The 14992-nt window shown below is 42.0% G+C and overlaps 1 protein-coding gene across 1 annotated transcript in view; it reads left to right on the top strand.

The window, feature by feature from the left end:
* LOC145405588 (uncharacterized) overlaps nt 1–14910 on the top strand; it is a 161772-nt gene extending 146862 nt beyond the window's left edge. Inside the window, exons 12-13 of the mRNA XM_080276913.1 lie at nt 14271–14433; nt 14772–14910. Coding sequence (XP_080133039.1) covers nt 14271–14433; nt 14772–14910 — 302 coding nt within the window. The remainder of the gene's footprint in view (nt 1–14270; nt 14434–14771) is intronic.
* Nucleotides 14911–14992: the final 82 nt, after the last annotated feature.

The following is a 14992-nucleotide window of genomic DNA, read 5'->3' as shown; positions in this document are numbered from 1 at the left end:
ACGGTATTTCAATGTGATCATATATGAGGGTTAAGGGTCAGTGTTATCTACGGTACGTCTTATCTATGACAGTTTAGTCTGGCCATATATTGGGATTAATAGTCTTATCTATGGTACGCCTTATCTGTGGTATTTTAGTCTGGCCATAAATTAAGATTAAAGTTAAGCCTTATCTACGGTACGTCTTATCTATGGCGGCTTAGTCTGGCCATATATTAAGATTAAAGGTCAGTCTTATCTACGGAACGTCTTATCCACGTCTTATCTATGGTACACTTTATCCACGGTACTTTATTCCCTCCGTCTTCTAACGAATTTATTCAGTAAAGGCGAGACATTTGCTGAACTGAAGGTTTTTGATATCCCGCTCCCTAACCGAGGTGTCCCATAGGCTGCATTAAAATCTTCAGCCAGAAATATTTTTAGCTTTTCTCAATACCTCCTGACAATTTTATTCAGCTCAGGATGACTTAGTGGTAGGTGGTGGCGACCATCATCCACTCACTTGATGTAGTGCTGCCTACTTCTTCCTTAGCCTTTATCACTCTTTTTCTGTGCCTGCCCTCCTCTCTTCCTATTTCTCCCATCTTTCCTGTCACTTCTTATTGTTTTTCTTTCCTTTACAGGTGGCTTTACATTGAGTGACAAGCCAGATGGTTTCCTGTAAGCCAAGAAACCATTTACAACGCTGAGTGGTAACCATATAACCAAACCATACGTGCTCCCTACGTGGGTTGGTGGAGGGTTAGTGCCCCTCCCCGTAAACCAAATAACTCAAAGTCAAATGGCCACCCCTTATGGGATTATGGTGTCTGGCAAAAGATAGATAGATAGGATGACTTTTCGAGCTGAAGAGGTTAGGTTTGGCTTCTTTACCTCCTTCACTAAAAGAGGCTTTTCCTAATGCTAAATAAAATGATCCAGTACCAGTTAAAGTACTAGATGAAGTATTCAGTCTTTAGAAATTTAATTGCTTGTTAGGTAGCAAGAATAAAATGAATATGTATCGTAGTAAAGTAGTTAATTTACACCTTGGAATGGTAATGTGACTCGTAGCAAAAATTTTTCAGTAACTATTTAAAAAGGCCTAGACATTACTTACCTCGCACGGCGGAAATTATTCGGCTCGGAACATTAAGAGCCACTTTCTCCAAAGTTCCGGAGGCATCCTAGCACCTCCTCCTTAGCGAATTATTCTCCATTACTCTTTATTATTATTTTTGTTATTTACCTGTGCGTCTTCTTTATATTAAGATGCTTCATATGGTGACACCGTTATAACAGGGTGGTGGAGCTACCTGATGATAAAATAAATCAACTCCCTCCCTATCGCTCGGGAGGAGGATGGTGGACTGTCAAAGAAGGGAAACTTCAGACTGCAGTCTGGGGCTGCAACAACAAATATTCTTCATATCAACAGAAACTATATAAATAACTTGTGTATCCATTAATCGCCTGACGCCTTTATCCCGAAAAAAGTGGCCACGAAGAAATCTCATCTATGTTACCCTGTCGTCCTGCTTTGGAATGCCTTCCCTTCAACTTCAGCCATTCTCATTCGTATGCCTCTCTAAACCATCCCTCCACCTTATCCCCGGACTCCCCCTTCCCCTCCACCTCACTCACACTCTTACTCTTTAATCTTCCATTCTCTTCACATGACCAAACCATCTCGGTGTACTTCTATGAACACTTAACAGCACATCCACATCACCACCACAATGCTGTCGAGCCTCCTCATTTGTCTGTCTCACCACGTCACTCCACTGGGTCCTCTCAAATAACTCATTTCCATTCACCTCTTGTATCCTTCAAAGCAAGTCAAAGCTCACTTCCATACGTTATAGTGGGGATTTTTTTTTTTTTTATGTGTCCGACTCTGGGCATAGGCTTCACAGCCTGCTATCAAGGCCCAGCAGTCCTCCTACATACCATACACCTCTACATGTCACTACGTCGGCGCTAACACCCACCGTCCACATTGAATACATGGTAGGGCCGTCTCATACAGGACTGGTGTATTGGTATTAGCGGGGGTATTTTTACGACATGTTGGCGGGTCTTCTGGTAGATCAGTAAAGCCTGATTTAATGAAATTCAAATCCTAAAACTGTTCCCTGCCCCAGCCGGGATTCGAACCTGGGTCCGTTAGGCCTGCAGGCCACCTCTCTACCGATTGAGCCACCGCCTCCCCCATTACATGCTTTATATGTCAGAGTGGGGATTAGAATGCGGATTACAGTACTGTCATGCAACCCTTGTTGTACGTCCTTACTCACTGGCTTCTCTTTGTTACTATTCTTATTGTGTCTGCAGCCTTCCTTCCTTGCTGTTTCCTATCTCACACTTCCCCTTCTAAGCTCTCCTCCTTACTCATCACATTGCTTTAGTATCTGTAAATATTTAACTTGAGAGAGAGAGAGAGAGAGAGAGAGAGAGAGAGAGAGAGAGAGAGAGAGAGAGAGAGAGAGAGAGAAATATTCTGATGGATATAGATAAATAGTCTGACAGATAGATATACTGAGGAATATAGATAAATAGTCTGACAGGTAGATGGCTATATATACGAGTAGACAGATCAATAGATCTCTGGAGGTGAAGAAGCAAATGAAGGCAATACCTATCCTACTTTAAGTCTTCCCTTAACTGAATAGCATTACCTTGAGTTACGAAGAAAAAATATAAACGTAATCGGAGTATACAGCTTAATTAAGGCTCTATACAAAGCCCCTCCCGTTCCAAGATTTCCATTAAGACGAAGAAAATCGCCTGGCGACAACAAGAATTTATCGTAATGAAAATCGACGTATGGAGATGTTAATGTTCCAAGTTGTCGATTGATGAGCAGGGCTTATAAGAGTACATCATTTTTTTTTTTTTTAATGCTGCATGGAAGTTCAGATAATGTATTGGTATATATTAATTCTTCCAACCAAAGGACGAATTTTTACTTTATTGCTGCTATCTCCAGTACTTTTTTTTTTTTTTGGCTTAGGATAGCAGCTTAGTAGATGTTAAATAAGTCTACATCCAAGTTCTAATCCTTCCAGTTGGACGTCTCTCTCCTGTCATATAAAATCGTCTGGATTTGAGAACATGAATGAATAGGAGGTAACGGCCACACCCAACAACTGGGGTGTAAGTCCAAACATTCGACTTTACCCTCAGAACCTGACATGAAAACGACAATTATTGCCTTGTGACCTTGACTTTTGACCTGTTTTCATTATCAGTTCTCTTCCACTTGGCTGACCCTCAACGCGTCCACATACTCTGGCCTATAATGAATTAAAATTGAATTACAGGGTCGAAACTTTGACCCTGCCCGTGACCTTCACCTTTGACTGATTCTCAATATCCAATCCCTTCATCCTCGTCTTATCCTCAACCCTTTACTACGTTTGATGGGAACAGATAAAAAATGATTAAGCTGACCTTTCTCTGTGATCTCGACCTTTAATCTAAAAAAAAAAAAAATGCCTTGGTGACCCTCAACCCTTCCACGAAGCTTGGTCCAACTGGATCCACACACACACACACACACACACACACACACACACACACACACAAGACATAGAATATAAGAATTAAACAACTCTCGCGCCGGTAAGCTAAAAATACGAGGACGTCATCGGATTTTAGGAGTTAAAATGAATGAAGGAATGAATATCTATCTGTTTTTACCTATTTCTATATTTAAACACACACACACACACACACACACACACACACACACACACACACACACACACACACATTTTACTTAAAGCTGTCCTTCTGTAGCGGAAGACGACGCCTACTGTATCCATAAGGATGGCCTGTGTCTCACTGCGTTTGGCGCCAATGTGTGTGACTATGCAGACCAATCCTGGATCCGCAAACTTTGCCACACAGTCAGCATGTCAAGTCCGGGTTCGCTCGGATGACCCTGTTTTGGTTGTGCTTCCATTGTTTATGCTCTTCTCTGGCCAGGTTCCGAGCTTCTTCGAGATTAAAGGTTCATACGCTGCAAAGGGCTCGCCACTGTATTTTGTCTGAGGGACTGGTTTCAAGATCTTCTAGTATGATGTTGCATTTTTTCAGGGTTGTCCTTATATGATCTTGATATCTCTTTTTCTGTCCCCCTCGCCTGCGACGTGCTGCAGGGAGCTGGCCATACACATAAACAACTTAGCGGGGAAGGCGGTGCTCAGGCATGCGGAACACGTGTCCCACTCATCTCAGCTGCTTTTTAGGCAGCATGATTTCTATGCTGGTTGACTTCGCCCTCTACAGAATTTATGAGAGAGACAAACACACTCACACGCACACACACAATACACAAATACACACACACACACACACACACACACACACACACACACACACACACAAATACACACACACAAATACACACACACAAATACACACACACAAATACACACACACAAATACACACACACACACACACACACACACACACACACACACACACACACCAGTCTACTGCACATTAGGTTCACTGACTGATTCCTGACCTCCCTAGGGAAAGTGGTCTCGTAGGCATAACATATCCCTCCCTTCAACTGAAGTTCGAAAGGGACTGTGTGTTTGCAAGAGGGAGAATGCATGCTAGTGTCGATGTGTTTTAATGGGCATGTTTGTGTGTGCCAGAGAGTTTATGTACCGTTAGAACCAACATGATGCGTAAATATGGAAGCACATGAAAGGACATATCACAAACAGAAATGTCCGCCACGTTTGAGATGGTACGCTAGCCACTGGTCCACCACATCTCCACCACAGCCTCCTCCTCCCCTCCCCCCATCCTTCACACACATACATAGTACGCAGCGTAAATGAAGAATGTTGAAATGGGTATTTGGTATAGCCAGCTGATAATACGAGAAACCGGGGATATTGCTGGCGAATAGTAAATAAAGCTAATAATGAAGGCAGGGTAGTAGTCAGCAGTAAGGACATAAAAGATGCATGGAGAGAACACCTTAAGAGTTTGCTGAATATGGATGAAGAGAACACAGCGAAAGTCTGCTGAATGTGTAATAGGGGCAGTATGAATAAAACTGAGACCAACCGTTTATAAAGTAGCAAAGACAACAGATAAGATAACTGGCAAAGCTCCGGGAGTGTCTGGTGTAGCTGCTGGAGTTTTGACAGCGTATGGGTATACAAAGTTGAGGTTAGTTACTTATTTGACAAACGCTGGCATAAAATACGACGAGTTGATTGAAGACTGTGACTGAAAGCATGTATTAGGAAACAAAAATTTTGTTCTAAAATGATTGTCAAGACTTAGGGGAAAAAAAAAAAAAAAGCATCTGGGAGAGGAAATTCAGAGTACTGTACCTTTCACCACATCCCACCAGCAACAAACATTTTAAGGGTACAGTGTGGAATGTAGTGATGGGTACAGTGTGGAATGTAGTGATGGGTCCAGAATTCTGTATCTACCCAACCCAACTGCTCTTTTGTTTCTGTGCTCTTTTCATCTCATCCCCACATCTTAACAATAATTCTGGAATATTTTTTTTTTCCTAGTTTATGGGAGCACATACTTGCTAAACCATAAAACGACTTTTAACTGTATGACAATTGCTACCACAAACAAACCGCCTCCACGTCGTGGCCACCCCGTACGGGATTGAGGCGTCTGGCAATAGATAGATAGACATTTGCTACCGCAGTTACTGATATAGTATACCATAAGTAAAATGCTAGTGTGGAACGAGATGACACGAATCAGTGGTGTTTTATAATTAATTATATTCTGAGAAGGGGTCCAAGTGCTACTGAAGGCATTTAGGCTGTTACTCGCGTTCTGTAGCTAGAACGCTGTTCTAAATAAGAAAAGGCACTTCCGCGCTTGTTAAGCAACGTTTTGATGCGTAATACGCTCGTGTACGACTTTTCGTTTTAAAGTTATTGTTGATGAAAAAAGCATGCAAGTATGAAAGAAAAAAAAAAGATGTGGCAAAAATCGATTTCTTGCGATCCGCTTTTGTGAGTCCTACGAAAGTTAGCAAAGACTCTGCGCATAGCTTTACACTGAAATAGCGATGGTCTCTTAGTCCGTATGCTTGAGGGTAGGCTTCAAGAGCGTTTTAGGTGCAGGCTCCCCTATACCCTATGTACAGTACGTGATAATCATTTGAGCCATCCCGACATAATATTGACTACTGATAAAGGGAGGGGTGAAGCCTTCGATCTGGGTAACTAGAGGGGTCTGGGAGAGTTATATATCAAATAATGAACAATGGGAATGGAGGGATATCTGACTGAAGAGGTTTAACTGACATGTAATAAGTCACTGTAACAGCAACTGAATAAACTGTATCCATGGATGTTATCACCTGTATGATTAAGTTTCAGCGTGAATGATTAAATGGATTCCCTCTGCACTGTACTAGATTGTTCAAATGAGTTATCCTTTTTTCCTATAATGATCTTACACATCCCAGTGAAACAGAGGGACGGTTCGATATAAAAATGATAATGATGTATATGCACGATTATGCGTGTATATGCTTTTATATGAATAACTATATGTATAACTGTATATGTTGTACCACATGAATGGCTACATAGACCATATCTGTATCAGCCCGTATGATGTCCACAATAAAGAATCAAAAGGAGAGTTAGAGGCAAACTAAGGTATACCCATCCTGATGTTGGAGAAGTAAGCATCAAGAAAGGGTATTTGTAGCGAGACCAGTGTACCGGGTATGTTAAAGTCCATGTGTTGTGTTAGTTATGTCTGTGTTAGTTGTTTGTATGTTATGTCTGTGTTTTAGTTATGTTTGTATGTTATGTCTGTTTTAGTTACGTTTGTGTGTTACGTCTGTTTTAGTTATGTTTGTGTGTTATGTCTGAGTTTTAGTTATGCTTGTGTGTTATGTCTGTTTTAGTTATGTTTGTGTGTTGTCTGTGTTTTAGTTATGTTTGTGTGTGTCAGAAGCTGGTATGAACTGACAGGATGCAAACATAAGCTACCACATGACAGGACATACGAGCTACAAGAAACGACTTTAAATATCCGCCGAGGCTGGCTTTGAACCCAGCCTTTGGGCACTATAGACTGGGATGTGAACACGACAAATACCGAATCACTGTGACCTCACTAATGAACAAGAAGGGTCACAATGGCCGCTAAGCTGGTCTATCAGTGCTTCGCGGACCTATAGGGCGTTCAGCTATAAATCAAATGGGTACAGTTAGGGGTCAAAACATCCTTTGAAAATATGTCAATCAACATGAAATCGGGCCCATCAGCAACCTGGTTGCAACCATCCTGCCAAGTTTCACCGAAATTCTTTTTCCAGTGTTGGCTACGCTAGAGCGCTACACACAGACACACGCTCAAGATTATTGTGTACTGTATTACATAAGCCACCCAGCTGCCCTATCATAAGGTGTTAATACACTGTACAACCCTGAACCTTCTGTTGGAGCTATGAGTACGGTAATACTATCAGCCACTAACCTGCATCGGCGCCAGCGTAGCAACATCAGGTCTTAGGCGTCATCTTCGTCAGCAGGGAGACCCTCAGAACTCCGATGCTCCAGGGCATCAGAAGGACTGAGGGGCCGTGAAGGAGACACCACTGTAAGAAAAACCGAGCTGAATCTCATCATCTGACGTTTCCCGAATTAGAATATTAGATTCTCCCCTACCATGAGAAGGTTAATGGTACCAATATTAACATCCACCCTCCTGCGACTGACTTTCAGCCGTCATAATGTCTCACGCTGGTTGGAATAGAATACTAGATTTGTTCTGACCATGAGAAGGATAACAGCAGTAGTAAGACACTTAGGCTCTTATGACAATTTCAGATGAATAAGAACGTCTGGCGTTAGCTGCAATGAAACGACTTGTGCCAATCATCAGGTTAACAGTACTGTATCAATATTAACCCTTTCAAGTTCGCCCCCCGTTATTATTTGAGTGGAAACTGACACACGGCTTTACACCACCCGATATACAGTATGTTTTCTTTCTGAGCGGACTACACCCTTCAATAAGCATTTTGACTGGGATACACCACACATCACTTCTTTCTAAATATTTGCCGTGTCATGAACTCAAAATCAAATAAAAAAGACTAGGTTGTGCCTCCCTCTCTGCACAATAAATAATAATAAAAAATATGAATGTTTTCCTTCAAGTTCATGTGGGCCAACTTTAGGGCTGTGAGCTGTTCTCGTCGTGTATTTGTACCATTTCTTCCAAGACAATTTATACTAATTATTATACTGTCATACTGTCTTGTAGGTTGTTTTCCTGTGTGTGTGTGTGTGTGTGTGTGTGTGTGTGTGCGCGCGCGCGCTCTTTAATCGACAGACTGCATCAGTGACAGCCACGAGAATATTCAGCCCTTCACTGCGATGGTTTTTACAATTTTTTCCTTACTAACTGCAGATGATTTAATTCACCTTAGAAAAAAATAATCGAGGCAAAGGAGTCAGATATAGCATTCCCTGAACCCTCCCAGTATTATCAGTCCTTTTAAGTTCATTAACACCGTCTGATAAGTAACAAGGGGTAAAATATAACATCACAGTACATAATGAGTTAAGATTTATTAGGCAAAATATAATGCAAAGAAAAAAAGCGCTGGAAACTCCCCTTTGTCGAGAAGAATACGGTTTTGTGTATATCCACGCCATTGCAGGAAAGACCCTGCGACAAGCGATAATCCCAAGCATAGTTTAGCTAATCAGAACAAAGTAATAATTCTTCCCTTTTCCGTCTGAAGAAAATTAGTGGCTGACGAAACAATGAAATTCGTTTCTGTGTGATCCAGATGGTTTCGCCTTTTCTGCTATGTCTTCGTCAGGCCTTGGGAATATACTGTACTTAATTCTCTGACTGTACGAATTTCAATGGCAGACCTTTGAATTGTTAAGGGAACCACAGACTCTCAGGTACCATTCACTGCTATGATGAAGGTGTAGCGAGCCAGAAAGACCCGATTTTCTCTGACTTCAAGTATGCTCTGAGTGTTGAAGTCATCGTTTACAGACGCAAAGATAGAAACTGGCTCACTTAAAAGCGACAGGTGAAGGGAGTAGGAATAACGGTAACTAGTGTGGTAGTTGTTATCTCCGTCCTCATTATTATGTGGTGGTGGTGGTGGTGAAGTCGTGGTGGAGGTGACTTAAGTGGTGATGGTGTTATGTGGGGGTGGTGGTGGTGGTGGTGGTGATGGTAGTGGTGACGGGGGTGGCAGTGGTGACGGGGGTGGTGGTGGTGACGGGGGTGGTGGTGGTGACGGGGGTGGCGGTGGTGACGGGGGTGGCGGTGGTGACGGGGGTGGCGGTGGTGACGGGGGTGGTGGTGGTGGTGGTGGTGGTGGTGGTGACGGGGGTGGTGGTGGTGACGGGGGTGGTGGTGGTGGTGGTGGTGGTGGTGGTGATGATGGTGAAAATAATAATAATAATAATAATTTATTATTACCATTATTATTATTATTATTATTATCATTATTATTATTATTATTATTATCATTATTGCTATTATTATTATTATGCTCGATCATAAATGTAGGCCGCATCAGTATTACCGTGACGAACAATATTGCGCCGATGAAAATGTAATGATGATCACTTAATCCAGCAGCATCAGCCACGCCACCAGAGAATTAATTCCTACTGTGATCTGCAACACGAGTCAGGCCTCAGTTTTTCACGACGTATTTATGCACATATTCCAAGCGCCAGACACGAGAAAACAGACAACCAGTGCTGCCTACGGATCGCATTTCAGGCTGCTGGTATTTGACTGCACATTTCGGCAAGCGTCATTAAACACAGAAATTCCTGCTTCTCGTCACATGGCTTATTTCTCTGCTTTTCTTCGTGAAACATTTTAGTCTGGGCTGAGTCACTGTTATTCAGATTAACGTCAGGGTTCTCTACATGTCTGAAAAAAATAAATAAATAAATAAAATCGCTGGGAAGGTTCAACACGTGGACCCACCAGCTGGTCAAAGGGCCGAACACTTGACTTGGCCTTTTGCTCTTGACCTTTGACCAACTACTCATTTTTTCCCCATTCTTGCCTGACCCTTAACATTTCCACTAACTCCGGTCCAAATGGTATCAAAACTGAACTGACCTTGTTCTTTACTCTTAACCTTTGACCTTCTGTTCTCAAAATCGAATCTCCATCTTTGGCTGGCTCTCAGTCCTTTCAGTAAGCTTGGTCCAAACTGAGCGAAAAAAAAAAAAGTTATAGGGTGAAATCGAATCCTTTAATCCTTGGCTTATCCTGAATCCTGCAAAGCTTACCTTGGATGAAAAGGTTAATGTTGTCGTGTGACCTTGACTGGACCTACTGTTCTAAAAAATAACAGGTCAACCCCTTGGCTAACCCTCAACCCTTCCACAGTTTGGTCCAAATCGGATCAAAACTGTTTTAGTTATTTTGAACTTTTTTGTTATAGTTACCACTCAACGCATTAATTCATTTTCTAGGTAACTAAAAACCACTTGACTAGTTACTCAGTGTTGGTAGAGAGAGAGAGAGAGAGAGAAAGTGTGTGTGTGTGTGTGTGTGTGTGTGTGTGTGTGTGTGTGTGTGTGTGTGTGTGTGTGTGTGTGTGTGTGTGTCTCTCTCTCTCTCTCTCTCTCTCTCTCTCTCTCTGCATTGTACCTAACTGCAGTATTAAAACTAGTGATGGCTTGGTACAAATACATATATGTGGACACAGATGCATATTCGCTTAATTGCTTTTACCAGTCAAGTGTACTCCTGCAAAATGAGGTTAATTACATCGCTAATTTTGCAGAAATTATAGAAAGGCGTTTTTAATGATGACTGATGAACTAATGAAGGGTGCTTGAAGATTAGAGCGTTACAGTTTTGCCAATAAATTAAATGATTGGTGATGACGAAGGCTGTTTAGTGAAGGTTATGTATTTGACTTTGTTGTTGGTGTGTAGGAATATAGTGAGCAGTTTTGGGCACTATTTGTCTGAGTTACATGTGATAATACTGAGGAAGGGGAGAGGCAGAATTGGGCCTCTCTAGCACTTATTACTTTTCCAGATCAAGGATGTGATTATTTTTATTTATTTACTTTGCTACCAGACTACTTAATTAATCCTGGGAGAGTACCTTAGTAGGAAAAGGAAAAATGAAAGCTTTATCTAACCCGTCTAGTTCAAAATGTCTCGCCTAAGCTCACAATAAAATTTAAAACAATCCGTCATCGTAATGAGATGGAGGTAAAGTTATATGGAATATAGGAAAAAGGTGGGACACAATGCACAGACAATGAGACAGAAGATAGTAGTAGGAGACAGTGGTTTGGAGGAGGGTAGAACTGATACATGGCAAAGACGGTGAAACGGAAGACAGTGCAGACAAGTATGGTGCAGGTCTGGCTGAGGGATCCTGTGCCCCTATCCCCTCCTTCACGGTTTCAGTGTTACCATACTTTAAGACTTCCGGTGGCATAAGTTCAGTGAAAGACTTGGGCTAGTGAGCTGTGACAGTCCTATTTGCTTGCTGCATATTAATCCCTTCAGTACGGTGACGTCTTTTATACTGTAATTCTGTACCCATGGGAGATTTTACATAATTTTTTTTACACATTTTATTTATTTATTTTTTTAACTGTGGGACTGGATACGGCCTATAACAATCTCTCCACAACTAGAGAACTCTCAAGGTGAGCAAAATGCCTCGCACTAATAAGAATAAAAAAAAAAAACACGTCTAAAGCCACAAAATCGTCCAGTGGCAACAAGAATAAAACAAAATAACGTGTCTAAAGCCACAAAATCGTCCAGTGGCAGCAAGAATAAAACGAAGTCACCGTACTGAAGAGCCTAATGGAGGCTTTTTAACCCTTGAACTGAGAGAGGTCTTAACGAAAGTGAATAAAATCGTCTGGGAGCAGTAATAAAATGAAGACGTACTGGAGACTTGTAGAAGAAGGTGTATTTTCTGCACATAACTTAGTTATCATGCAGCACTCCCAGTTCATTCACCTAAAGGTGCATATTCACCTACTTCTAATTATCTGCTCAAGTTGCCTGAAGCTGCATCCTGTTAGGGGTGGCCTTGGTAAAAGAAGGTTTATTGGCATTCTGGCCCTATTCAGTAAGACCCTTAGTCACACTATGCAGTACTCTTAAATTATTTGAAATATAAACTAATCACCTTTATACAAAGCTTGAAAGCACGTTCCTTGAGAGGCGGCAGTGGTGGACTCATTATATGCAACAGTTAGAATACCACAGCTATTAACAATGCCCTGGAAGCTAGCTGGCAATTTTCACCAACAACAGCCCACCCAGTAAGTATACTGGATTTAAACAAACAACAAACTAAATGCATTGCTCAGACGCATTTTCCGACGATATCAGAAATGATGAATAGCCTACAGCTAGTAATATTCCAAATTATTAATCTGTTTTCCACTGAGTATGAATAAAATAGCAATACTTCACGTGGACATTATAGAAAATGTCGCTGGTAAATGTTATATGATGCCGGTATGCCGCTGTGGGGCGTTCGGTAGTATCTGTTTGTGGTGTTAGACTTTCACGCGAAATGTGCACTGATATTTCTTTGATCGACTGTACAAGCAGAAGGTTCTGAGATACATTATTTTCTGGCACACTTTCAGTACAATAAAGTCTTTCAGTGTTTCATTTTACTCTTGCTATCGCCATACACTTGATTATTTCAGTGTATGGTTCTCTTCATATGGTAAACTATAATACCATGCAACAGGGCTGATGGAAACGCAGGATGACAGTATATGGATACTGTTCGTGAAGTATATTGCTAGACGTTACACAAATATACACCAAGTACAGCAAAAATGTGTAGCCCTACTCCACAAAAGGAGACTATGAAATCCTGCGTCTTACAGCAAACTCAAATAATACTACAGTTACCCCTAAAAGAATTCTATACCATTAATACAATTACCCCTTAATCAATTTTCTGCAACGATTCTGGCTGCTAGGCAATACTTTTCAATAGAAATCTCTTCTCCCCCTCAAAACACCCACTGCTCGCTGCGTGGTGGAAAAGTTAATACAACACAGGATAACGCTGCGAAAAGTACCACAAATTACACTTTCACCTAAATATAATAACTGTCTCGGTGGAGGGCAGGGAGAACCACTCTGCACATCCTGGCTCAGTAGGGTGCTGGCAGAGCAATGCACTTTGCAGTGATAGATAAATGTTACTCTATCATTCCACTGCGTCTGCTTCACTCTAAGGGAATGCCCGTCAGTTTCCTACCTGACACATTATTAATCATCTATGGACAGAGAAAATACCAGGTCTTTCTCAGCTTATGGCTATTGCCCAGTAGAGAAATGTGAGAAGCAGAAGCGAAATGTTTGGTGAACTTTTGTTCTCGATTGTACTTCCTGACAGTTGGCTGATGACGAAGGGTCGCGCAACAGTTCATCCAGATGGGTGAAATATATTTCTATGGCTTAGAAGGCTCTCTAGCACTTCTTCCTCGGCACTTCATTTCTACATATAGCACAAAAATAATCTCGTGCACTATTTATGCATTATATGTCAATATTAAAAATATACAGATAGCACACAAGAACATTAATAGCTGGTTTGCAAAATATATCACTAAAGATGAGTGGCTATAAAGTTTCCTGATCAAATGAGCATACTGGCCCATGTCTTTCGGTGTAGGACAGCGAAGGATTATCTTAGACGCTGCAATCCTATGAAGTGTTTTCAGTCAGCAGCCGATGGTTACTGTTGCCAGCTACGAAGGTCTTATACTGTTAGCGCCTGTGTTTGAATCCTGATGCGAGTAGCTGATGCCACTAGACATAGGTGTCTGTCGATACTTTGTGGGTCGGTAGGTAAAATGAACACCTAGGGTAACACCATGGGGAAGTAACAATAGTAACGTGGATGATGCAGCGGTCTCGTATCACATGACAGAGGATTTGTAACTCACCAAAGGCGTCTACTTACTTTAGGATAGACTTTCCGAGCTGCATGGGTTACGTGTAGCCTTTATTAACCTCTTTTCTATTAGTTAGCTTTGATTAGCAGAATAAAACTGTCTGAAATTAACGAGAATAAAATAAATACGGTATCTTGGTGAAGAGGTCTGGCCCAGTCCAGGAAGAGGCGGTGACAGGTGAGGTGATAACTCTGCAACTCATGACACAGGTCTAACAGCCTTCCTCAGATCCATTACCAATCGAGTTTCCTTCTGCCTGGAGCAGATATAGGATTCTCTGAAATTCTTAATCTCCTCTAGGCCTCATTTGCGACAAGGCGTGCTGGTGCCTTGATATGGAACCAGAACTCTGGAATGTATGGTGGAAACTCGACAAACATCTTGGCTACTTCCTCCTCCGGCACTTTTTAAGAAGATGCCGGGTCATCGCTGTGGATAACGTCAATGGCCGCGGTGGGACAAAGTTGGGAGTCTTTGTCCACAGTGTGTGGAAGTTCCATTGCTGGCTCGTGGGACTTCATTTTCTACACTGCGGTCTCAGGAGTAAGGGCACACGGTGCTGTCGGCGAGCCTGGAGGGATTCAGCCAAGGCTCTGCATTGTCAGGGGGGCCATAGTCAACTAAAAGGCTGGTGCAGCATCCAGGCTGTTGGTGGCAGGGGAAAGGAGCCTTAAATGGGCTTGAAGGCTGACTCTGATTTCCAGTGTTTGCGTAACTGATCTGCAAGGAAATTATCCAACAGACGTTACCTCTAATTGCAATACACAGCTGTCCCTTTACAAATCCAGGTCCCAATTTCAGTTCTGGGTACAAACAGGCTGGAGTAAATGAGACCTATCAAAAGTTTTGTGACTGTCCAGTGTTCGTGAAGCCCGAATGTCACCTGCTGACAGCATCGATAAGGGTTGCTGTGTCGCCGGAACCTGCGCTGCTTCCCTGATAACTGTGTACTACTAGTGAACAGCGCGGCATAGTTCTGTTCCGTTTTAATCACATCAAGTGTGTCCGGCTTTACAGTTGTA

Source organism: Coenobita brevimanus, chromosome 67 (assembly GCF_032717465.1).
Source record: "Coenobita brevimanus isolate Jiangsu-jjx chromosome 67, ASM3271746v2, whole genome shotgun sequence".
Lineage (NCBI taxonomy): Eukaryota > Metazoa > Arthropoda > Malacostraca > Decapoda > Coenobitidae > Coenobita > Coenobita brevimanus.
The sequence above is the reverse complement of the archived record's forward strand: the minus strand, read 5'-3'. Positions and strand labels throughout refer to the sequence as shown.